This window comes from Lissotriton vulgaris, chromosome 1_1, assembly GCF_964263255.1.
Source record: "Lissotriton vulgaris chromosome 1_1, aLisVul1.2, whole genome shotgun sequence".
Lineage (NCBI taxonomy): Eukaryota > Metazoa > Chordata > Amphibia > Caudata > Salamandridae > Lissotriton > Lissotriton vulgaris.
The window spans coordinates 1,573,540,396-1,573,566,309 of record NC_141685.1 but is presented as its reverse complement, the minus strand read 5'-3'; the positions used below and the strand labels follow the sequence as shown (position 1 = coordinate 1,573,566,309).

The 25,914-nt window shown below is 41.7% G+C and overlaps 1 protein-coding gene across 1 annotated transcript in view; it reads right to left on the bottom strand.

Annotated features, from left to right (window-relative positions):
- The window catches only part of TRHDE (thyrotropin releasing hormone degrading enzyme), a 1,998,244-nt gene that overhangs the window by 611,454 nt on the left and 1,360,876 nt on the right, over nt 1–25,914 (bottom strand). The window contains exons 10-12 of the mRNA XM_086918108.1: nt 21,338–21,426; nt 1,382–1,515; nt 1,220–1,275 (exon numbers count right to left, since the gene is read on the bottom strand). Of these exons, the coding sequence (XP_086774234.1) occupies nt 1,220–1,275; nt 1,382–1,515; nt 21,338–21,426 (279 nt within the window). The remainder of the gene's footprint in view (nt 1–1,219; nt 1,276–1,381; nt 1,516–21,337; nt 21,427–25,914) is intronic.

Genomic DNA, 25,914 nt, shown 5'->3' with positions numbered 1-25,914 from the left:
TCATGCATCCCGTTTTGCGAATTCTAAAATGCGAATCACTATTTTTCGCTCTTTAGAACTCGCAAAATCCCGGGATGATGCATGTGGGCCATAGTCTTTTTTATACTGAAGGGGGATTTTGTGAAGTGAGAGATTTATTATAAGAAGTTGATTGTTGGATTTAAACAAGTTGAAAGATAAGTAAGGAGTGCAATGCAGTCAGCTGAGATCATATCCATGTTCAGGTCTTGCACTTGGGGCCATCTTTTATATTTGTTGCCATGACTTCTGCCATTGATTTTTTGAAAGTTCTCCTCACACAGAAAAAGATTCACTGTTCGGTTTAAAACAGGCTGAACTAATAATTATTGGCCTGTTAAGGCCATCATGCTGGCTGTGCACTTTCACAGAGCTGCCACAGAGGCAGCAAACAATATGACAGGCTTCGCCTACACAGGGCCAATTAATATGCGGAAGATGAGCACAAGCCCACACAGTGGATATCCATAAGAGGAACAGTGCATAACTGTACACTTGGTGCACCGCCGCCATGAATGGTAATGGTCCCTTTTGTGGCTTGCAAGCAGAAGTGTGTGATTGCACATAATTACAAATAATGAGCATTAAACCCCTGTACTATTTGAATTGCTTCTGGCATGCTTTATTTTTCTGATTGTTTGCCATATGCTGTTGATGTCTTTCTAGGCCAATCAGATGTAAAATTTCAATAAAATCTTCTCAGCAAAATTACACTTTTAGGATGCCGAGCCGAACTCCAAGTAATAACCTTTCGCATACACACTAGCACAAAAAAACTGCCAGCTCATAACATATTGTATTTCTTGTATGAGCACAAATACACTTTTCAATCTTCAACGTGTTTTCTATCGAAAATTAACCATGGCACTAGGAAGGATATATTTCAAAATCAGATCATTCGGAAAAAAAAGAAAAGAGATCATTAATCTCTAACTTGTTAAATTGAACTTGCAGCAGAATTGATCAAGTCACTTCAGAGTTGGAAAAACCCAGCTGCCATTATTGATCAAGTGTGCAGAAAATGTTTCTGACAGTATTTTGGATTTCACACAAGAAAATACGCACTTATTTAACTTTCAAACCAATGAATTGAAACCAAAAACAACAAATCTTCTTCATGTGTCTATAAGTACATATACGTATATACATATAAATGTATACTGAAAGTTATATATGTAGTTTTATCTTTTAATCAACATACCTGGCCAAATTGAATGCATCATCGATCAATCCTGCACGATTACTGACAGAGATAACCTGTGAAAACCAGCCAGAAGAAATAAATAACAGTCGCATGAATAACTCCCGTAGGGAAACATCCGTAATCCAAGCACATACCATGGAAGCAAATCAAAGATCCTACCTCAGGGTTCCTCATTAGTTGATCAATTAACATCCTCCAGTTCCTCACATCATAGTTAACCCTAAAATAACCAATTTGATTGATGTTTCCTAAGACCCAGTTGTTTTCATCCAATGAGGGAATTTTGTGGCTCTCTGAAAATTAAAAAGACAGACGAGGAATATTTAGTTGTAAACAAACTTCAATTATATCCTCAAATAGAAATATTCAAATCACGTTCAGCTTCTCATATCAATTTTTTCCACGTCTGCAACCACTTTTCAGGGTCTCACTGACTTTTGGTGCTTAGTTTCAGAGGAGTCTGCAAGTTTTATAGCGTTACATATGAGCGCCCCATTTATTAGTTATTAATTTTACCAGCTCAGAAGTAGTTCCTGATGGTAATGGCATGAGCTAAATTGGTTAGTGTTTATTTAAATAAAGGACTGAAGATCTAAACTAGGAGTACTGTGATTTCTGCTGCAATACCGTACCGATTATTGAAGTGCTTCTTGCTGGCTTGGGTACGGGGTGAGAGTGGTAAGGCTAATACCCAGTCAAGTCAGCTATTTCTCTAAGCTGCTGAGACAGCCTGTTCCACAGAATAGTTCCTTACTGAGAACAAATGGCCTGTCAGAGTGAAACACAAATTGACTGAAAGACGCCATTTTAAGTTTGGAAAGTGAAGCGTCATGGTTAGCAAACACCATGATACACACATTGTTAGAAACTGGCATTCTTTATTAAACAGCAGCATGGTAAAAGTACTCTGTTCTTCAGAGGCAGACAGTGAAGTGCCTTCAATAAAGTCTCGAAGTTTCTTCACCAGATGCGAAAATATGTTGCAGAAAAGCAAAAAACTAAAAAACTTTTAAGTTGTCATGACAATCCTGGCATGGACGTCAATACACCAAAATGACAAGGACAGCAGAGTGACATCATGTGCCTTTGACCTGTGATGGTATCATAAAAAATGACGTCATATATCCTAAACCCTGGTAGCATTACAGGATGTGATGACTTTTGACCTTGATGAGATCACCAAAGTAAAAAAAAGTACAATGAGAGCAAAACTGAAACCAGAATTCATAAAATGACAGAAAATTTTAGATGAAGTGCAAGACTATTTTAATTCATACACACGTATTCTAACAGGACTTCTATTATGTCACAATTCAGTCAACACATACCCACGAGCAGCCCTCTTTGCCAGATGGCCTTGCTATTCTGCTATTTAAAGCCACCAACATTCAATTAATGACTCCTAATGTCAGCCACAGCTCCAAATGAAAAGGCAAAACTATGGTGGAAAGTTCACACAGACACTGATGGCGTATCACAAGTGTGTCATACACCTGAGTGTATGACTAGGACTTCTCTGTCTCTGCACAATCTCTCTGATGGCTGGTCAAGGCGTCTCTTTGCATCTGTTCTAGCCATCAGACCGATTCACTGCCTCCCAATGAGGTATTGCCCTTAGGCATTTTGTATTATTCTAGTAGTGCACAATAGGCTTACATCCATTATTGATATTATACAATTGGGGCAGAACACGAGGATGGTGAAGCCCCAACATCCATAAAGGTGAACGGCCACTTCTGTGTTTATGACAGATCCCTCCATTGTAGCTTTTGAATGTCTGCCCCAGACGCCCTACACAAGTTGGCCATATTCTGCTTCACAGATCCAGTTTATGGAATGGAACTCCAGTGCACCAGGATTCAGTTCACAGGACAAAACTGCAAACATTAATGGCTGCAATCGATTATTAGGATTAGTGCAGTTATTTATAAAACTGGATCACAGGCTAGGAAAGATTATAATAACATTTTCATGAAATGTTTCCCTCCACAGAATTCCTAAAACATTGTCATACCTTTAGGGCTCTTTAATTCCTGGCTGGTTTCTGTCAAGGTGGCATATCATGTCCAGTGTGAGGCCAAATAACCAAAGCTGCAGGGAGGCTTCAGAAGAGCCTGTGGCCAGAGCCTGGGTGAATTTATAACCAGGCAAACTGTAACAGTTTCAGTGCAACTGTTTCCAGTCTCCATGACCCAAGCCTCAGTTTGCTCTAGTTGTTAAAAGACAGTTACTCGTGCTGCTTCATCACTGGAAAGGGCAGTGGTCATATGAGGTGCCAGAGGTATCAAACGACTGCCCAGGTTTACAGGTTACAATCTCTGTCGATTCCTAAATGATGTCCATGTCTGCTGCTTAAATGGCATTTTGTCTTGACTTAATCTCCTGTTTCAGTAGGCTAAGACCAAGAAGAGAGCATGTTAACGCCCCCTGGTTGGCCACAATATCCGTCAGAAAGTTCAGAGCAATGTCTTTCATACATTGTGGGGGTGAATGTATATCACTAAATAGAGTAACTAACTATCCTCCTGCCATAATATGTGTCCAGAACATTGACAACATATATACCAACACCTTTATTGCAAGGATGACGCTGCAGCGTGAGCTTGTTTTAGTTCCAATTTTTTCACAGGCAACTATATATATAAAATATTAATTTTATGTTGTCCTTATTGAAACAACAGTTACAGTTTACATTGATTCTGGCCTGAATGGGCAATCTTTACTTTGTGGATACTTATTATCCTCTCACTCCAAGTCCCTTTATCACTATCCTTTTCCTTATCTCCTCTCATCGTCTACCTCCTACCCAGATAGATCTAATCCCACAGTGGCTAAAAAGGGATCCTATTCAGCAAACATAAATCATCACTTTAGATCTGAATGCAATACATTACTTCATCCTTATATGAACCCTAATCTAAGTAAACCCAAAGCTCTTCTTCATTATTTAATCATTGTGGGGTCTTTGTCTGTAATTCGACAATATAACGTGACTCTAACTTTTTAAGTGTTTTTGTTCTATCTCCGCCACTCTCATTTTTCGAGACTTGATCTAAACAAAAAAACTTTAACAAATTTGCATTGGACTGATGTTACTCCTTAAAATGTCGTGCCACAGGGTATGTTTCATCATGATTTTTAATAGCACGCATGTGCTCCAATACCCTCTTTTTCGCAGGATGTATTGTGCTCCCGACATAGTTTTTACCACAAGGGCATATCAAACAGTACACCATGTTCTCCGAATTGCAATTCATCCCAATCTTACGTTTGCTCTTTCTTCCTGGAATACTGAATTCTTTTATTTTTTGGCTATTTTTACGTCAATCTCTTGTTCGCTTGCTTTCCCTTCACACATCTGGAAAGAACCGGAATGGACTCCGCTTTTGCAATAATATTTTATTTGCTTAGTGCTCCGCCATGACGTGTTTCGGTCTATGCAGGCCTTGATCACGTGACGCGGCTATGTTACAGTGCTCATATTTAAAGTGACAAGTGCAGAATAAATGCATATATAGTTAAGGGGTTCACATTAGGGTGATTCAGCGCTCATATCTATATATTTATATATTGCTGATTCCGCGTTCATTATTCCTGTGGTGGTGCGAACCTCATGCGGCAGTACCACGCTGCTAATATCATTCAAAATCCTGTTTCACCAATGAAAGAATGAGCCACACTCCTAATAAGACAACATTTTCCATTTATTGCTAGTAAAAGCATAGGGAGATATGTGTCCGTAACATATTTTGTTTGTGGTACAATAAGATAGTGTACCAAAAGTGAATAATTTGCTCTTCTGTGTGAAACAATTACAGTGGACAGTTAAAGGGAAGGTTGTCCCTTTTGACGAGTAAAAAGGAGCTGTGGATAAATATGTGAATGTGAATATCTTTGCTCCCTGATGCGTGGTTGATTTGAGCATCCAACCTTCCTTTATAGATGAGAACAACAACAACTGCTTATTGATTCAATTTACATTAAAATGACTAATACCTGCCACCCAATGCATTCTAAAAGCTTTGGGCACCTAGATTACTCTGAATAGTCTCACTTGCACGCATGCAATAGTAGTTATGTTGGTACTGTCATAGGCACCTCTTCGAGGTGCAAAGGTTGGTGCAAGCTATAGTTATTTCTTTAAATTTTTTTACAAACTAAGCAGTGACTGAAATTACTGAGCGACTGAATTTTCTGAGGGCTATATACCACTAAAATAAAGGGATAGCTGGGTTTTGATATGCTACCCATAACATCCTAATTATTTGCCTGATTTTACAGGGGTAACCTCATAATAGGCGACAATTATTTTAGCTTTTCCGAATCACAGAAAATCAAATTTTACCAAATGAGGCCTGACCACTCATAAGGGCCATTTTGTTAAGCGGGGGACTCATTATTGTGGCCTGTGGTGAATTTCAGAGCGATGATACAAAAGAACTGGCCTCTTATTATTGCTATACAGTATATCACAGAAACACTATATATTTCTTTGCTGTTGATGCCATGGCAACTTAGTTTTCGTTGAGATGTTTCTTTTGCTGAGAGATGCTGTGTAAGTTTGCAGAAACATTCTGAAAATTCATTTGACTTGACAGTCCTGCTGTTTTGCAGTCACAGTCAGTTGAATGTGTTATCTGTATTAAAATACACAAAACTAACAAACATCTATTTTAAAGTGCTACTTCGGTGCATTGAAGCTAGGTTTGCACTATATAAATTACATACACAAAAAATCTTCATAACAAATAATGTATTTCCATAGATAAATTCACATGCAATGCACGCAGTAAGACAATAAAATAATGCATACTATAATAACATTTGTCCACAGGCATTAAGCCAAGTTTTATTGCAATTGAATATGTCTAAGATAAATTGGAACGCAAGTTGAAGAATTCTACCGAACAGTAGCAGCTGCTACTTAACAGTGGGGGGCGGCTCAAGAGGCGGGTTGCAGGGGAGGGTGGGGAGGAGACCAGGGGAAGGAATGAAAATATTAAAGAAAAACACCTGTATGCCGCCACTGCTTCTCAGTGCTCTCGACTGTTTCCAGGGTTCGGGGTGAGGAAGCAGGAACAGGAAGCGGCAAGGCACCCCCCCTAGCCAATCACAACCCTGTGATAGCAGCACCATGACTGGTCTGAGCACGGTGGTTCAGCGCTCAGAGAGTGAGTGAGAGCCTGGTCATGTTCTCCAACCAGGATGTAATGCAGCTGGTTGGAGAACATTCAAAGCACGCATGACTGTTGAGATGGCCAGCCAAACATTCATGCACACTTATGAGAGGGCCACCATTCCTCCCCTGTTCCTCTGACACAGGCCAGCCCTACCCCTAACCACCTGAGCAAGGACGATAAAGAAAATAATATCAATGTGGTATTATAATTTTATTTTTCCTTTTTTGCCTGCTCACTGAGCAGTGGGGCGACGCTCCTCCACCTTAGCGAAGGAGCTGCCCCCATACCGAAATGTAGTTATTGACAATATAATTATTGCATCTGCCCTATCGCTGCCATGTGTTCCCTGGCTCAGCTATGATGAAGTAGGAACAGAAACTGGAGGTGAAGAGGGGTCTTATAACAACTAACTCTCTTTGGTGAAGTGTGGTTTCCACCCTTTTCCGTTTTCCCCTGCCCCAGACCATCAGCATCATTCAAGAGGCTTGAAGGTCGGAGGCACAAAAGTGGTGTCCCCTGTAATGGTATTGAAGATGAAAGGGTGTGTGATGTCCCTCTATCCACTCTGAATTTAGGTGGATTAAATCATTGCACAAACACTTTACTAAAGAAACAGGTTCGTGTTCATCTTTAACAATATTTTTTCCTACAGACACAAGGTCAGGGCCTATTAAAATAACATGATTGTCTTCGACGAGGTGCAGCAGAGAACACATTTCCATTTATATCGTAAGTAGGAGACCACTTGTCATGTACTTCCAATTTAAAGTTTGCCAAGATGCAATAAATATACCTAACAAAGTTATTCAAAAGCTTAAGTGACAATTTACTTTTCCAGATGTCTGACCTTTGGCTCAATATATTTTAGAATAGATTATTCATTCTATTTTTGCTGTCAAAAATTAAGATCACTTATCAAAACGATCGATACTTCCCTGCAAACTGATTGCGCATTTTGTAGTAACCTGGAAAGACTAAATAATTCTGCTTTCTCCTTTTCTGAAAGTAATTGCATTTTATTCCAATTGCTTAGACCGGCATTGAGTGCCCACTGCAGAACAATGCTTTAAGCATCTCGCTTTTATCACGTCTTGCGGCCTCTTATTCATTGCGCATCACAATAGAATCGCCTAAAGCACGGATTAGACTGCCTGGGCACTGTGAGCTGAAACCACGGGTGCGATGCTAGAGCCACCATCAGACATAATGACTTGAGTCATTTCATTGGTCTCGGACATCTGTTCGCCTGAACATGTGCTCGCCAAGTTAGTTAGCCAACTTAGTCAGTTGTGTGCAATGTTGGTCCACGAGGTCCTGATACAAAATGCATTCTAAAATTAGCCACAGGTGATAAAGATGCAAGTAATTAATCTAAATGGGCACAATTTCCATGATAATGAAAATCAGCATTGGACTTGTCCCCCCTGAACAGACATTATACAACCCTATGGTTTTACTGCTCCAGTCACTGGTGTCATGTGTAGACAACAATCTCCATCAAAACATTATGAATTTGAATTCATTTATTTTGAAGTTAACACATTCTTGTATGGTGGAGAAGTGTGGCTCACTGGTTAGAGGAGGCAGACCTGGAAGCAGAGGTCAGCCCGGGACCAGGGTTCAATTCCCGGCTCGGCAGGGTCTTGAGTCCTAAAATGTCCATGACTTGGCAATTCTCGCTCCGGTGCCTACTCGATTCACAGGTTCACACTCTGCGACTCTGGGCAATAGCTTGCTTAATCTCCACAACGGCCCCTCGCGGCGGGATGCCTGGCTTTCACCTTGCAGATACCCTGCCGGGGTTATCTCACAGAGGAATACCAGGACGGGTTCCCTAAGCAAGCGCTTAGAAACCGCTTGGTGATTTGCGCTATATAAATTCCTGTACATTTACATTTACATTGTATTTCAATGACCTCTACAGACATGCTGGTGATATTCAGAAAGAATTTGTGACTGACAATTAATTAGTAGAAAAACTGCACCATTTTGGAAGAAAATATTGTAGCTTTAATTAATGATGTTATCTAAACTTTGTTAACAATTTTGTCCCTATAACTGTCAAACTGTTTATAGTCTAACAGCCTGCATCTAGAATTCGATCTACTACGAATGCCACAAACTACACTTATACACATAACAAGGAACCACGGCCTAACTACTTTGATTGTGACCACGGCCGACTATTAACCTAGATCCTACCGGATCTTTTGCCAGGCTTGATAATATTGACCAAAATCTGTTACACAGATGCCTCCAAATCCTAGTTTGCTACCTTTAGGGGCTATCACACCGATCTTATCACACTAGGCTCCAGTCTATGGTATATCACTGATTGATGTTCACATGGTCCCACTTCCCCAACTCTTGACAGCTCGTCAGCTAAGCCAACAGATGTATGTGGACAACACTGAGTGGTCAGAAAACAAATATCCTATTTCACTAGATGTTTCACCCATACTTTCATACAGCCTCGCAATTGAGCCAAACTCTAGTCAGTTCAGAACACAGATTAAGTGGGATCACTATTGGGCAGCATCCTCACCTTCCGACCTAAAGGCAAAATAGTTACAATGAGTTGTGTGTAGTTTTATTAACACCATCTATAAAGTGCAACTAGTTTTCTATATTTATTTATCACTGAAGGGAAAAGCTGAATATCCCTATGACATTCTTTACAAGTTCTGCCACTTTTTGTACTAACCTTTACTGTACTGAGAATCCCCACTGTTTGTCTCAAGAACCGCTTTTTGGTCTTAAGAATCCCTCCTTTTAGTCTTAAGAACGTCTAGTTCTATGAACTGCCTTAAATATGAACAAAACGTTGTTTTTAATATCCATAAAAATCTTGACTGGGTCGAAATAGATACCAACTATTCACATCACCCTCTAAAAATCAGCGTACGCCCCCTTCTGGTTTACTGACTCCTTGTTCCGTGAATAAGCCATGCACAGGAAGACTGAGTCCTCTTTCCACTGCGATTATCCGCTGCTTTGACAGCTCCTCCCCCCACTGGGAATGAATGCAATCGTCTTTCTATGATATGCACATCACTGATTCATTCCCTCTGACTAGCAACATCTTGCCTTTAAAACAAACACCGAAGGTTATACCCTCCAATATACAGGAAGGGAAGAAAGTTTGAACCTGCAAGTTTGCTGGTATGTTAAGAATACCCCTTTAACTATTCTGTTATTGAATGTAACCAGCACGGCTTCAATTAGAGCCAAGTCCCTTTATCTTTCTTTGTTAAACCGCTGGATGGGGTCGCCACTGTGGTGGTCGCATCCTGATTTGGAGTGCGGGACCGCTGCCTTACAGGTAGGCAGTCCCACTACCGCTAGGATGGCGGGCGGACTCAAGTCTGCCTGCCATCCGAATGATCCCCTTAGATCAAACTCCAGCTTAGAGAAGCGACACCCTAGGATAATCACTGCAGGTATTTGATTACAAAAGAGAAATGAATATTTGCTGTTAATACATAGTTTAGATCAATCTTGAGTTTATACAACGAGACCAGATCATATCCACTGCCAGTATTTGATTATAGAAGTACCGCCTTTTACTTTTACCATGCTTTGACCATCATGTGATGGGTCCACACTTGTTACCAATTTATTTATTTATTTTTGGGTTTGTATAGCGCTGGAATCGACTCCCGAAAGAGTATCTCTGAGCTTTAGCAGGCGCTAAGGAGAGTTAGGTAATGGCATAGTTAGTAGGAGAGAAACAAGAGAGTCTTTAGCAATTTCCTGATTGTCGTGTGTTCTGAACACAGTCTGAGAGAGTCAGGAAGTTTGTTCCAGAGGTGAGAAGCGAGGTAAGAGAGAGCCTTCCCTCCCAATCTTGTCCTCCTAATGATAGGTACTTCAAGAAGATTTTTGCCGCTGGAACGCAGGGCGCGCAGGGGAGTGTATGGGATGAATTTGTCGACCAGACAGGATGGACCCAGATCATGTAGAGCTTTGTGGATAATGCAGCAGACTTTACACCTAATCCGTTGGCAGATGGGCAGCCAGTGGAGCTTCACTAGTAGAGGGCGCAATGGTGACCTAGGAGGTGCATTCTGGACCAGTCTTGCTGCAGTATTCGGAACTATTTGATGTCTGCTCAGCAGGGAGTCATTAGCTGAGATCAGAAGCCCGTTACAATAGTCCAGGTGACTGATGACTAAAGCCTGGACTAAAGTTTTACGGGTAGAGTCCGGGAGTAATGGAAAGACTCTCCGGAGCATTCCGATTATGTGAAGGCATGCGCCAGCAGTCTGTGTCACTTGCTCTTTTAGACTAATCAGATGCCTAAATTTTTTACAACTGATTTAGGGGAGGGATTGGGGCCCAGGTCTGAAGGCCACCATTCCGGGGTCCACATAAGGGGAGTATCACCGAATAGCATCACTTCTGTTCTTCCTACGTTGCATTGCAGAAAGTTGTTTACCATCCACCTGGACACAGCTCGCATTCCATCAGAGAAGGCCCGTTGGACCGTCGTAGTAAGTTTACTGAATGGAAAAAGGAGCTGCGTGTCATCAGCATAGGAATGAACCCGAAGGTTCTTAGGAGACTGGCCAAGGGGGCGACATACATATTAAATAATGTAGGGCTCAGACAGGAGCCCTCTGGCACCCCCTTGGTCAGTTCCATGGGAGTAGAACAGGACAGGAGGAGGTGTGGCGCCGCGGCCAGGGCGACTGACGCTGGAATCTGGGGACCACGGTTCGATCCCCGGCTCCGGCGGCAGGTTAGCCCAGCACCATGTGACTCTGGGCAATAGCTCGCTTAATCTTCCCGACGGCCCCCAGCGCCTAGATACCCTTACGGGTGATTGTGTGCTTTACAAATGTGGACTTTAACAGTAAGGACCTAGGTTGACACTTTGCGAACGACCAGACAAAAAGCTCCTCACCCACGCCAGGGCTGACCCTCTTAGTCCCACCTCTTCCAACCTTTTGACCATGATGTCATGGGAAACTGTGTCGAACGCCGTAGATAGGTCCAACAGCACCAGAATCATAGAATGTCCCTTATCAAGGGACATTCTGATGTTATCAGTCACTGAGAGAAGTGCGGATTCGGTGCTGTACCTGGGCCTGAACCCCGGATTGGGAGGGATTAAGACAACCAGTTTGTTCGATAAAGTTCGACAGGTGCGTGTTAACATGTTTTTCAGTCAGTTTGCTCAGGTATGGAAGCAGTGAGATGGGCCTGAGGTTGGACAGCTCTGACCATGGAGTGCTGGGATTCTTTTGAATGGGTCTCACCTGGGCAACTTTCCACTCATGTGGCACAATGACCTCAGAGAGGGACAAGTTGACCAGAGACTGCACTATGGGGCTGAGTTGTTTGGCCAGCAGGGGGATGGTTTTGGCTGGGATAAAATCAGATGGAGATCCAGATTTCATCTGGCACATTAGAGTCTCAACCTCAGTTGTAGTGATGACAGGGAAATTGCTGAGCAGCACAGGATTAGCTGGTTTAGGGGTGTGTGAGGGTTCTGTATTAATCGCCAATGTTCCTGTCATTAAAATTTTGTCAAATATCACCTCTATTTTATGGGAAAAATAGGAGGAGATCTCATCACACATCTTTTGAGATGGTGCCTCTAAACTTTCCCATGCCTTAGGTTTGGTGAAAGATTGTAAAATTTGGTATAGCAATTTTGATGAGTTCCCGGCTTGTGCCAGTTGTAATGATATGTGCATTTTTTGTGCTGATCTTATGTTCTTATGGTAGTTGATCAAAGAACAATAGTATTGGGTTCTATCCAGTTCAGTATGTGTGGTCCTCCAGACCCTTTCTAGCTTCCTACATGCTTGTTTTTGTATGCGCAGCTGGTCTGTGAACCATACTTCCTGGTGTTGATTAGGGCGCTTCCTACCTACTTTTATAGGGGTTATCTGCTCAATTGCCTTATTAACAGCCAGGTTAAATTTGGATAGAGCTGCTTCAGTACTATCAGCAGCATTGAACTGAGGAGCTATGAACACATTTGGAAAAGTATCAGCTGAGACCTTGTGCCACTGTCTTCGCGAATAAGATGTGGCCTGGGTCCAATATTTGGGCATAGTCAGATCATGCATATGGAATTCGATGATAGAATGATCTGACCAATTCACCTCACTAGGCGGATCACATTTCATTTTTGTAGAGTTTGAAAAGAGCCTTCATTATGCTGAGCTAGTCCTAAAAGAGACATATCAGACAAAAGTGTCTGGGCATCCGCATTAAGGGGCCGATTATGATGGCGGACGGACCTGAGTCCGTCCGCCACCATAGAGTAGGAGGGACCGTCCGCAGGGGCTGCGGAGGTCCCTCCGTGCAGATTAGGATGTGACCGCCAGGGTGGCGGTCACATCCTCAATCTTTAACATTGCGGCGGGTGCAGCTTCAAGCTGCACCCGCCGCAATGTTAAAAAAGCATGCACAGCATTTGCGTGCACAAAGCGGCAGGCACCGCGCGGTGCCTGCTGCTTTGTGCACGCAAATGCAGGAGGGTACCATAGGTACCCCCCATGTGCACCCCCCACCCCCCCTTCACCTAGGGGGCCCGCAACGGGCCCCCGCAGTGAAGTTCCGTATGCTTTTCCACGGCGGAAAACCCGCCGCGGAAAAGCATATTGTACTGCCCATCCTAATATGGTGGACGGAGTCTGGAAGACACGTCACCATATTAGAGCTTTTCCGCCGCGGTTGTAAGCCGACCGCGGCGGAAAAGCTGCGGACGGAAACCAGGACCCACCAGCCATCCTAATATGGCGGTGGGTCCTTGGTCAGTCCGCTGCGGTTTTTCCGCTTCCTCGGGGCCGGCGGTGGCTTCCGCCGGCCCCGAGGATGCGGAAAAACCGCAATCCTAATGACCCCCTAACTGTGCATTCACTATGAACATTAAAATCGCAGAGTAACAAAAAGTTGTTACCCGAATTGAGATGTGGAGCCAACAATTCAATTAGTTGCAGGGAGAAATTGTTTATAGGCCCCGGGGGCCGGTAGACCAGTGCACCTTACCAACAGGTGTGAGTGGGGGCATCAATCCTGAACACCAGAACCTCCATAGTAGCCGGGCTGTGTTGGTCTAGAACCGAGACATTAATGCCATTTTTATAGATAATGGCAATACCACCCCCAGTTTTTAGAGGTCTGTCCAATCTAATCATTTTAAAAACTTCCAGGATACCCAGAGTGATGTCCGGAACCGAGTGAGGCTTGAGCCAGGTTTCGGTAAGGAAGCCCAGTTCTGGCTGAACTGAGGAGATTAAGTCCCAGACTTCCGTAGAGTGTTTGGGCAGAGAGCTAATATTACCCAGCAAATTCTTCCATCCTCTCTGGGTGGGATTAATAGAGAGTGAAAGAGGAGGGTCTGGGTAGTCAGGGTGGGTAAGGGAGGCTTGAAAACAACATTGTCGGCAGGAAAAAGACCATAGTCCATGGTTCTTACTCGCTGCATGTCAGGTGGGTGGTCCCACACACCGCAACGACGGCGAGCGGTCTCAGGTCCGCCCGCCATTGTAATGAGCCCCTCAGTCTCTACAGTTTTATTCACCATGTCCCATAGGGCTTGTCTATTTTAGTTCACCCACACTGTTTGTCTGCACTAATTTGGAGTACTCATGCAAATAGCAAATCGTTTTGTATTCAGAATGAGTTGGATAGGGTTAATGTCACCAGGATGTCTGATACAGCTTTACCATGAAACATTGAGTATATGTTCACTTTTATTGTCTTTCTATTTTATAGGACAGGCCATGATATTCTCAAGTACCCCATAGAGCGAACACAGCAATAACCAGGGGAGAGTGTCCTTCTGGTTTACGAAAGGGATCCAAATATAACCTCAAGGTCCTGACAAAAGCCAACAACCCTAGGTGGTGCAAGTACAAACATAGTGACCAAATGTTTTATGTAGATGTGTGGGACATTAACTCTTCCTCATACACATCTCTTTTCATTTACCCTACTCCAAGGTTTAATAAAATCACAGTTTTTGGAGGTAATTTTGAACACAGTTTTTAATTGCAGGATCCCATACCATCTCTGGTGTGAGAGACATCCCTCCTGGTGGAGGACAGACCAATGGTGATGCTAACAGTCATTAGTACATCAGTGAGATACAATTCCACTAACAGCATAACTGTTGAGGGTCCCTAAAGAATTTCTGTATAAGATCCCTCGATGTGACACTGTGTTGATGCTTTTGGACTAAAGATGAAGATAGCCATGGAAAGAAGGGTACAAGTTTGCAGATATGGGAAGGCAAGTGATTTTTTAACAAAATGGAAAAACAGTGAGAACACTAGTTCTACCTTTGATATTTGTATTAAAAAATGGTACTGGTGAACCATCTAAAGCTACGCTGCTGCCATAGACTGACAACCACAAGGCTGATAATCTCAGAAATCCATAGAATAGGGTCAAATATGAGCAGTGGTTTTCATAACGATGCAGGTCTTCCAGTCTGACCAGAAAATGCACTGTCCACATTCCTTCTAGGAAGTATTGTCAAGAGAAACGTGTCCAAAACACTTGTCACACTTAAGTCCAGGTTATCAGTAGGAAGGAGAAGTTTCGGTTAACTAGGGGTCAGGCCCATGCTTGTCGCAGGGTTGGGAGCAGAACATGGAAACAATCAGGACATCATTAATCTTTGTAGAAGCAGCCAGTGCTTCATTTATTTGAAACTTCCAGGGACATTCCATCCCTGCCCTCTGGGAGGCATACTCTGGGAGCTTTGAGGTCAGTAGTGAAGATGAACAACTTGGATAATTCTTCTTTACTTGGACCTGTTCTATACTTTTTTGGCTTGAGATTTTTTAAGGCGATCTCTTTTGGCCTTGACTATGCTTATATGAGCAAATATATTTAAACTGTAAAAAACCTTAGGCTTTACATTACACAAATGATATTCATGAGACTATAAAAAGGTAAGATTACCAGGTTGTCAACTAAGCACATAGTGAGGAAATAGAGAGTGGGTGTTTTAACGCAAGGAAATTGTCATGGGATTCCCCCTTTATTTTAATGCTATGAAAATCGTTAGCCATATAGCCTGAAGTTGCAAACGTTAAGGGCAATTTAAAACTATTGTTTGTGCTATCCAACTAGTGCAAAAACAATATGTGTGCTAATCAGCTGGAGAAAAAGAAAATTTGAACCAGTTGATTTATGGTTATGCCACCTGTGTGTAACTTGGAGCAGTGTGGTTTTTGTTTTATACCAGCTGGATTGTCAAAAACTACATAGAACCAATGCAAACATATGTAATTTGGGCAATTCTGCCACAAATCTTTTTTTGGACCTGCTACTCAAAGAGCATTGCATACTTAGTCTGCGTAACCTACCACTTGTAACTATACTAGGTAGAGCCCCTTTAACGAGATGTTGATAATATTGTGCTGTTCACTTTATTGAACCATAATAAATCTCTTCTTCTTTTGTCATGTACATGGCAGTGGAAATGTTTGCTCAGGTTATTGCTAAATTCCATGAAATTACTTTCCAGCTAGCACTTTGATGTGGAGATGTTTAATATTTTTGGTAGCATGGAATTCCCATGCCCATGTCATCAAGACCTTGGCATGTAAAGCATGTGTAAATGTTGTTGCCTTTTATATTTCTTCCAAGATTTTTCTTGTTTAGATCGTTCTATCTTGAAATTATTTGTAAGATTTTCTTTGGTAAGGCTAAGCCAGGAAATACATTTGAAGATCTTTGAAAAATGAAAGATAAGTAAATGTACTCCTACCATTCACAAACAACACTAGCTGTAGTGAAAACAGCACACCAATTCACCAGTCCAAGATGGACACTTTAGCTACACACCAATTTAAATATCATCTTAAAATTTTCCAGGCAGTTGAATCAAGTGATTTATATCTTCCTATCCCACACCCACCCTCTTGAGTGGTGCTCGGCATCATCCTTTGGTCATAAGAGCACATTATGACAATTGATACAAATAAAATAAAATACATTCATTTTAAGAAAACACCGGAATTAATTCCTACTGCTTGTCTGAAATTGGGTTATTAATTTGTGAGGGTGTTAACATCACAAACTTAACGAGCGAGTTAAGAAGAGGACAGCTCTAAAAGATCACCGGGTGTCTTTGGAATGAGCACTAGGCAATCCTCAAAGAACTGTGTGTGAAGTTCAAGCAATACCAACAATTTAAAGTAAAGATACAGAAATCCTGAGCAAAATGTACAAATATGAATGTCCATAAATCAATAATGTAGTTGACATTATTCCAATGTATTTATGGTCACTTCAAAGCATCCAACATCCAATACGAATTGTAGTTTCCACTTTATTTCCAGATATGATCAGAACAGTATAGTATCCAAACTAAAATGGCAGCCAACACGTGTTTTGTCAGTGGGAATTTACCAATGACTTTATCAGGGCTACAACACAATTATAACCAATCTTAGCATATTTAAATACTAGATTATTTTGATCTAAATACATATGAATTGTATTCCAGATAGATGATATTATTCCATTGACAGTTTTTCCTGCAATACGGGTCAGCGGTCACATGATTAGGTATGACTTGGATTAGTGCATTCATTTTTTCTGTTCCGATCATGATTTGCATTCTTATTGTGATTTTATTTTTGTCTAGTACTTAAAGTAGGACTTGATTGCATTACCATATGCAATGTTATAAGCTTATGACATATGATGTGTTAGGTGAGTCTTTCTTCTGTGTACTGAGGACATGATAATGTCTGATTTGGCATGTAGGTGAGTGGGCAAAGCTATATGAGACTTTTTATTATTTTTTATTTTTTTTATTTTAAGGTTTTATAGAGCGCGAACTTGACCTGTGAGGATATCAGAGCGCATTACATATTCATGGGGTAATACAGAGGCGGGTCATCGCAGTAGACCTGTACATCAGAGAGCTTACAGGGTCGGGGGTCATAAGGAAGCATGCCTTCAAAAGCATTATGAATATCTCTTATTTGCTTCATTGGATTGTCTTTATATATACACTCATGCTGGATTTACTCACGACTCATAGCTGGTAACTTTAATGACACATGGAAAGGTTCATGTTCAACAATTCAGGGTGTTACATATAAGCTCTTTTCTTTCGGTTTGAGTTCCACTTACACCATGATGATCATATGTGTACATTGTGAATTTTATGTATATATGCTAAGATTGGGTATAATTGTTTTGTAGACCTGATGAAGTCAGTGGTAAGTTCCTACAGACGAAACACGTGTTGGCTGCAATTTCCGTTTGGATGTTATACAGTTGTAAATGAATCTGGAAATAAAGTGGAAACTACACTTCTTATTAAATGTTCGATGCTTTGAAGTTACAAGAAATAACTTCAACTACATTATCAAATTATGGACATTTATACTTAAATATTTTGCTCAGGATTTCTGTATCTTTATTAAAGGAGTTTGTCTCCTATCTAGAACTGTAAAGTGGCCACTCTTAATCTTTTAAGCAATTTTTTGATGTATATTTTGTAAAGTACAATACGGTTATGCACATATTTTACCCAACCACTTCTTAATTGTAATTTGAAAGTAAATACCACAAAACAATGAAATTCCCAAACAATTATAGAAATATAAGAAATCATTTATTGAGCAAACTGACACCAAGATCTTCACAATAAGATAAGAGAAACTTGAGGTATGAATGTTGTATGTTTTAAGGACAGCAGCATTGAAATAATAGTTTGCGGCTGACTGAGACCTAAACAGATTTTACACTGATTGTGATTGGGCAAAGTCTGAATGAACTAAGCAGGTCATCCCGGTTAAAGTTTCTACCTTCAGACTTAGTTTCCAAGTTGGAAGTAAAAATCTTCTAGAGGGGAAAGTTCCAAATCTGTAGCCGGGGATGGTCCTTGAAAGCTGGGTAAATCCTTGTCCAGATTTCATGGCTGTGGAGGGTGCTTCCTGAAGCAGATTGATCTGCTGCACTTTTTACCTTCATACCTAGTTACTTTTTGGGCATTTGAAGACCTCCCGTGGGTACGGCTAGAAGCTGTAGCCAGGTAGAGCTCCACAAGGTTGCATACTTCTATATTGAAGTTCGGCTGAAGCTATTTCCAACACTGCAAATAGCTCTGAGCAGAACCAACCAGGTTTTCTTACCCACCTAGGGCATTCATCAGCACCTTGTTCCACTTTTCCATTGGTTGAGAACATTACTAAGTCTCACATTTTTTCTAGCAGCTGGAAGGTCCTTTTGGCCATTGGTGCAACCTCTAACTCCTCAAGGAAGACTTCTAAGTACAGGTTTTTCTCCAGTCAGATTTCCTGCTGAGTCCACTACTCTGTGACCATCTTTCAGTCACATGTCCTTCTGTGTTTTGGGTCCCTGAATCACAAAAAGAGAAGGTCAAATGCTTGATTCCTGGAGAGTACATCAAATCTTTTTTTTCTGGAGTTTTATATAGTGAGAACTAGCCCCAATGGTATCAGAGCACTTTACATGAGCACCAGTTTTGTTACAGACTGATATTTGTTTAGGCACAGGGAGATTAAGAGATTAGCCCAAAATCACAGGATATTGAGCGTCCCTGCCAAGACTCAAACCCATTTCCCCATTTTCGCGGTCAACCGCTCTACCCGTTAGTCCACATCCTCTCACCACATCCTTATATGCAAAGATGAATCAGGAGTTCTTGATTGGGTCATCTTATTCTAGCATGTTGACTTCCAGCAGGATTCACTTCTTCAGCTGGAGTCTCCCCATGCCAAGGAATATTCTGAGGAGGGTGGTTGAGTTGTTAGATGTTTACTGTCCACCAGTAGGTTATTAGGAGAAATTCTGCCATCCTGTGCTAAATATTTTCTTGCACTGCTCCACCTCCTTTTGCAGTACTTCATCTGTGTCTTACTACAACATTTCCCAAGAGCCCTATTTTTAATATGGCAGAAATCTTCTGCACCAGGCAGGTATACGCTTCCCTTTTAACAAGCCCTCACCTCCTATCTGGCAGAGTACAAATTGTCTCTCTCCTCTGCATTGACTGGAATCTAGCTGCCTAAGAGCGTCCTAGGAATACATTGAAGTTACTATCCATGGCATTTCCAAGCAAAAAGAGATAGTGCTAAGGCTGCCCTTTGATCTAGCAACCGTTCCTGTCAACCCCCAGATAGAAAATCCCTGCAAAGTGGCCAGCATGTAACACCCATCTGCTATAACTGGGCTCAAGTGCAGGCTACTGCCCGCTGAGCCAGAGTCAGTAACTCTCCTAACTAATAATAAGTATTTCAGCTCTGAAGGGTTTGAGGGGGAAGAATGGTTTTAGGCCACTTTTTGCTGAGGAATCACACAAGCCATTCTTATAAAGGTATTGCTCCCCCTAATATTATAAAACACCCGATTCACGATCAAACTAGATTTTCTAAATTAAGTGGAAATGAGCTTAAAGCATTTTCCCACGACAAATTAGGAAATAAATATTATAACCCCCATCTATACCAGAAAAAAGAATAGCAAGGCCTACTAAGTAAAATAACTGTTGGATTTTATTTCACTGTGCAAGCACACCACCCACAACCTGTGTGTAGCCTAGTTCTACACATTAGCACTCAGCCATGTGGGTTTAAAAGAAAGAATTTAGGAGTGATTTTTAAATAAATAAACAAACCAGTTCTACATAACAAGGGGCACTTGGGTTGTAGCCTAGCAAGAGCCAAGTGGTGCTCCCGGTATGCAAATATTTGTGTCACATCTGTGGCTGGAATAAACACACACTGCAGCCTACATGTGACATGTAGCTCCTAAGCTTTAAACATTACTCTAATTTAAGCATGTCTGTTCTATGCCACAGCTACCAAGAGGTTGAGCTCAGTTAAATGTGTTGACTTTGATGGATCACCCTGCCAAGGACAGTGATTACTACTTGAGGTTAGGTTAGTAATAAACCCCCTCAATTAATAATCCAGTTTCTTTCAACCACTCAGTAAAATTATTTGTTTTCCTTGTGTTAAACTTGATCGGATAGCAATTACGATGCACCGAAAAGCAATTATCATAGATGATATTTACAACAGTTAGTAATTACTATCCACGGCAAAATGCACCTGGATGCACACATTTCCAGCAGGTTAACAAACACCACCAATAAAACAATAACAAACAACAATGCCACCAGCCATGTAGTATTTATATGTAAGCGGAAGAACTAGTGCTCCTACAGCACAAACCAGTTTATAATAACTCAAGTCGGTAACTACATATCTACAGTAAATATGCTTCACCCTACAGTATTTAGTTGTGGCCCTGGTCCACTCTAAACCAGTAAAGAAATAATATTCTTTTCTTGTCTTTTGGTTGGTAGTTTTTGCTATTTTCAGGCATTTCTTTTCTGTAAATATAAAAGTTGGTAATGCATTTACTACCATTGGCTCCCTAGCATACTAAAGGCTACTGCCACATAGTTGTCCCACTTTTGTGATGGCCCTATTTTATCGCAGACAGTATCACCTAACGCCACCAGCAGTATTGATATTGACTTTCCCATCATGACACCCCATGAAAGTACTTTCCTTAGGAAAATCACTGCTCATTAAATATTTATTATGAACCTGCCCCTAAACAGCACACACCTGGTTTACTTTTACGGACAAAATGTGTAAGATTAATTTGGCTTCCTCCTGGTGGCCCCTCTAAGACCTTGACAACCTTCACCTACTAGTGAAAATAAATATATTAAAATTCGCAAATCAAATCGATATACTTTCTATATTCTTAGTATCCCCGTTTTGTTGATAAGTTTCAGGCACTATCTGTCACTTCTTTTTTTATATAACTTTCTTCCTTTAGGTTATTTCTACTTCAATGGAAATGATGTGTGTTGTGCACCTTAATAGCCGGGAACAATCAATTCTAGCTTTACAAGACAAACACAATTATGCTTTATCAAATTTTGAAGACAGACTGGTGAATTTCTTACCTGATTTGTTAGACACCCAAATAATTGCTTCTGACGAGATGTGACTTGTATTTCCTATTGCGAATGTTAATGGAATCTGCCACAGATAGCTGCGAGACAAAAAAAGTAACTAATAAAAGGACACCACACACATTTCAGCATTTCAGTGCACTAACAGCCCAAGCAGATCTGCGGGACTAGAAATTAAACATTATGCCTGGGTTTAAAAAAACGTTTCCAATTGTCACAAAATATCAAAGATGCAACATGTTATTGATGAAATGAAAGGGAAAAAATGTGGTCGAATTATGAGAATGAATTAAATATGTGCCGCAGGGCCCTGTGATGGAATGTGTACCACTGCTTTAAATGGAAAAAAAGAAGTGCAGGTACTCACCAAATTGAGATGTGGACTAGGGGGTGGGGCTTGGCGGTGGGGCAACGGGGGGCGGAGCTATTTGCAGTGCTAAGTGACTCAAGCCAGGAGCACACATTTAATGTGATTAAGATTGAATTGGATTGCAGATGTGTATAATAATACTAAAGCATTTCTGGTATATGTTAAGTATTCAATTTCCCTTATACATACAAAATGGTACATTCGATGTCAGTGAATGCAATGCCACATGGTGTAAGCAGAGACGTTTTAAGGCATGTGCAAAGTGGGCTCTGGCCTAGGGCCCCTGCCTTTCAGGGGTCCCCCTGATGTCGCCCCTTCTGTTCTGCAGAGAGTCTTGCCCTGATGACCTCGAATCGTTTTAAATAGATTATTTTAAATCCCTTTTTCCTTTCATTTACTCATAATGTGGGTTGTGTGAGAGTATACTATAGACAGTTTGCAGAGAAATGTTGTGTTTGTGTTTCATGAAACATCCTTCAACAAAGTTACTTTTAGACCAAAACAGGAGTGCACAAATGCGAAATGGGAGTGTGTAGCAAATATTATTTGCAATGATATTAGTGAGCTGCTGTGTTACAAAATTGAAAACATCACTATCTCTGAATATTAGATGTAAACGCATTTAGAATTTGGTCAAGTGTGCCTGTTCACTGTCAGTAGAGGGAATGAAAATTATGAAACTGGATCATAAATTCAAAGCTGTTCCGCACAGGGGCCCCCAAAATATGTTTGGCCCAGGGCCCCCGAAACTCTTAAGATGTCCCTGGATGTAAGGTGTCCTATTATTATATTGTAGCAGAGTAGAAGCAAGAGCTGTGAGCAGCTGAGCCATCCCCCCATGCCTAACGGGAGCAGCGCTCTGCCACTACAGCTTCAGTCAGCATTGTGCATTATAGCAGCGCTCCAGTTTAACAGCTGAGGAGGCGCTATAATTCGTGACTTTGCATTTCAGTGCGGTGCTAAGGATCACCGCACTGAAATGCAATAGACTAACTTGGCAGGACTGCACGTGCTTTAGAAACTCTTACATTCGCTCTGCCTACATTACTAAACATTTATTCCCATCGGCTCTGCACAGCATCACTATCACTATCTTCCTCCTCAGTCTGGCTCCTGGCTCCTAACAAGTGCTCCCCTACTCTGCTCTGCCAACAGGAAGCCTTCTCCGAATTCCCTAGAGTCAGGAGATATGCCTGTTAGCAGACCCTGATCACACACCTAGATTCAGCAGAGATGTTTTAAGGCATGGGCAAAATGGGCTATGGCCCAGGGCCTCAGTCTTTCAGGGGGCCCCCAGACAGGGCCAGCTCTGTTCTGCAGAGAGTATTGCCCTTATGACGTGTACTAATTCGTAAACAATTTATTTTAAATACCATGTTTCCTTTAATTTATTTTTATTGTTATTGTGGGTGTTATGTGAGAGACTATTACAGATATTTCGCAGAGAAATGTAATGTTTGTTTCATGCAACACCATACAAAAAATTTACTTTTAGGTCAAAACAGGACCTCACATATGAGAAATGGGAGGGTGGCTCAGAGATTATTTGCAGCATAATTAGAGAGCTACTGCTTTGTTAAAATATTGAAAACACACCTCACTATCCCTGAATATGTGATGTAAAGACATTTAGAATTTGGACCAATGTGCCTGTTCGTGATCTGGCCAAAGACTGCATGAACGACCTGAAATGGAATCAGGAATTCAATACTGTTCCCAAAAGAGGTCCCAAAAATACTTTTGGGACAGGGCCTCCGAAATGCTTAAAATGTCCCTGCTAGAGTGCTAGTGACTCCACAGACCCTGAGTGGACACTGCGTCATTAATCACAGTGTGAGTCGGGCTCCTCCAAACTTCCTGCCAGCTCTGACTGAATGTGTGCGGGCTGCCGCTCAATTAGCACATTGTGGGGGGTAGAGCAGCACTCCATCAGAGTGCTTCGGGACAACGGACCGACTCATTGTCAGCGCGCTGTGCTTCTATTTTGCATACCAATTTCCCTGAGCTTGGCTTGCTGTCCCATGAGTACCGGTACTCTCTTTAGACAAAGAGAAGTACTGGTACTCAAGAGCAGAACATTTAGTACCGTCCCATTTAAAGCACTGATGTGCACCGGTCCAGGGAAGACATGGCTTGGCAGTTCGGGCTGGACTGTTCCCATGAGGCACAGGGTCAGACTGATTTGCATATGGCCATGTCTGAACTGGGGTGGCAGAGTGGGCTAAAGAACGGTGATGGATTAAACCCAGATCTGTGACTGGGTGTGAGTGTTTGATTGATTCAGATGCTCCGTCCATCACCACCCCCTTTTGTACCGTGTACCTAAGGAAAGCAGATTTCCCAACCCCTACCAGCCCCCCCCCCTCCTTTCCCGGAACGCTGGGGAATCCCCAGGGTTCTACGGCCCTCCGCCACCCACCCACACTGCAGAGCAAGCACAGCAATCCAAGAGGAATCTAGGGAATTCCCGGCAAGCTAGTAAAAATCCCAGAGAAGTGGAGAAATGGGATACCTTCCTCCTAGGACATGCCGGACTCCACCGCCACAGGGACCGCCATTTTAGCAATTTGCCAGTTCAATTTAAAAGTGAATGAGTAACGCCGCATAACCCTAGCACAGCACGTATTTCGTGGGCTGCTGGTGAGGACGGGGGTTTGGTCCATCTGCTTTGCAATTTTGGCACTTGCTCCATCTCTTCATATTGGCGTCCGGGAAGCTGAAACTTGGCACAGATATGCCCCCCCCCCCCCCCCCCCCCCCCCGCCACACACACACTCGTCAAGGATGCATGTGGGTTTTTAATGATAACATTATATCTGCATGACTATGGATAGTTCAGGTTAAATGCAACTAAACCACAATTGCCACGACTTGGTTAAAACGCGACAATTACAGTGGAAATCGGAAATGCGCGCTGTCTGGGTAAAAGAAAATGCTTTTTTTTCACTTCCAAAGTTTAAAAATGAGGCACTTTTCTGAGGATTAAAGTAAGAACATGTTAACGAAAGCAAATATAGTGAATAGAGCAACTGTGGTTTAGCATGCAGGGAAAAGGCACTTATTAATTCCATAAAAAGAAATCAGAAATCAGAGTTGCCGCGAGGCAAAACATTATTTAATTCAGAAGGATGGATGTGTTTAAACACAGGCTGTTAGCAAGGTCATTTTTCACTCACAGGTCTGATTGATAAATAGCCAATTTGAAAACATCCGCCATATGTCTCGTCAAAAGTAGCTTTTGACATTTAAAGGAACACATTTATGGCGTACAACAGGCCACCAATCAACTGGAGTAGATCTTGTAATTCATCCAAGAAAAGCTGAAAAAACAGATGCGTCTGCGCTCATTTTGGGATGCATTTCTACAGTCATTAAATAAGAATTAGCATTTAAATGAGAAAGCGTTTCTGCAAGGTAAGGCGATGTGTAAATAAATGCCTCCTTTATCCGGAACACTCTTTATTAATATTTCCTAAGCATGCAGTGTGTTTCGGTGCATGCTTAGGAAATAAGGTGGGCCCTGTCAAAGGGATGGGGCTGACGGAAGCTCGATGAAACCCTGGGGCACGGTAGCGTGAACAACCCTCCATGTGAGCTGTGATCAGCTGCGATAGATGAATTAGCTTCATGGATCGATGCTTGTGACGAGTAAGTGCTTTTTTCCCCTTGGTCCCTGGCATCCAAGGGTCTTCATCGACAAAGCTCAGCTGGTTTGAAACCACTAGATTATAGAAGCCACAGAGTAATGTTGGTAAAAAGGGTTATTTTTCCAGTTTTGACCAGCAGTTTTTTTTGTTAAATTGCTGGTTTTAGCCACTGATATTTGTTGCCAATATTTTGTCTGACATTTGCCAGTTGTGGTTTGCAACGGACGCCATATCATATAAACCCCCTGCCATGCTTAGTAAACCACTATGTCAAATGCACATGAAAAAAAAGAACGTCTACCAAGTGCAAAGCATAGTGCGCGGCGCAAGTTATGGTTTTCATGGTGTGCGTTGCAATCCATAGCTGGGGAATTTCATCGTTTTTTTCACATTTTTAACATTTTATTGTGATATATACAAATTTCTAATTGTGTTTTAATGATACTAGAATAGATGCTGACTGACTTGTTTCTGAGAACTAATTTCTTTCTCCTCTTAGAGCTTTGATATTTCATATTTCACCGCTATGTATGTTCACCACATCTAACTAG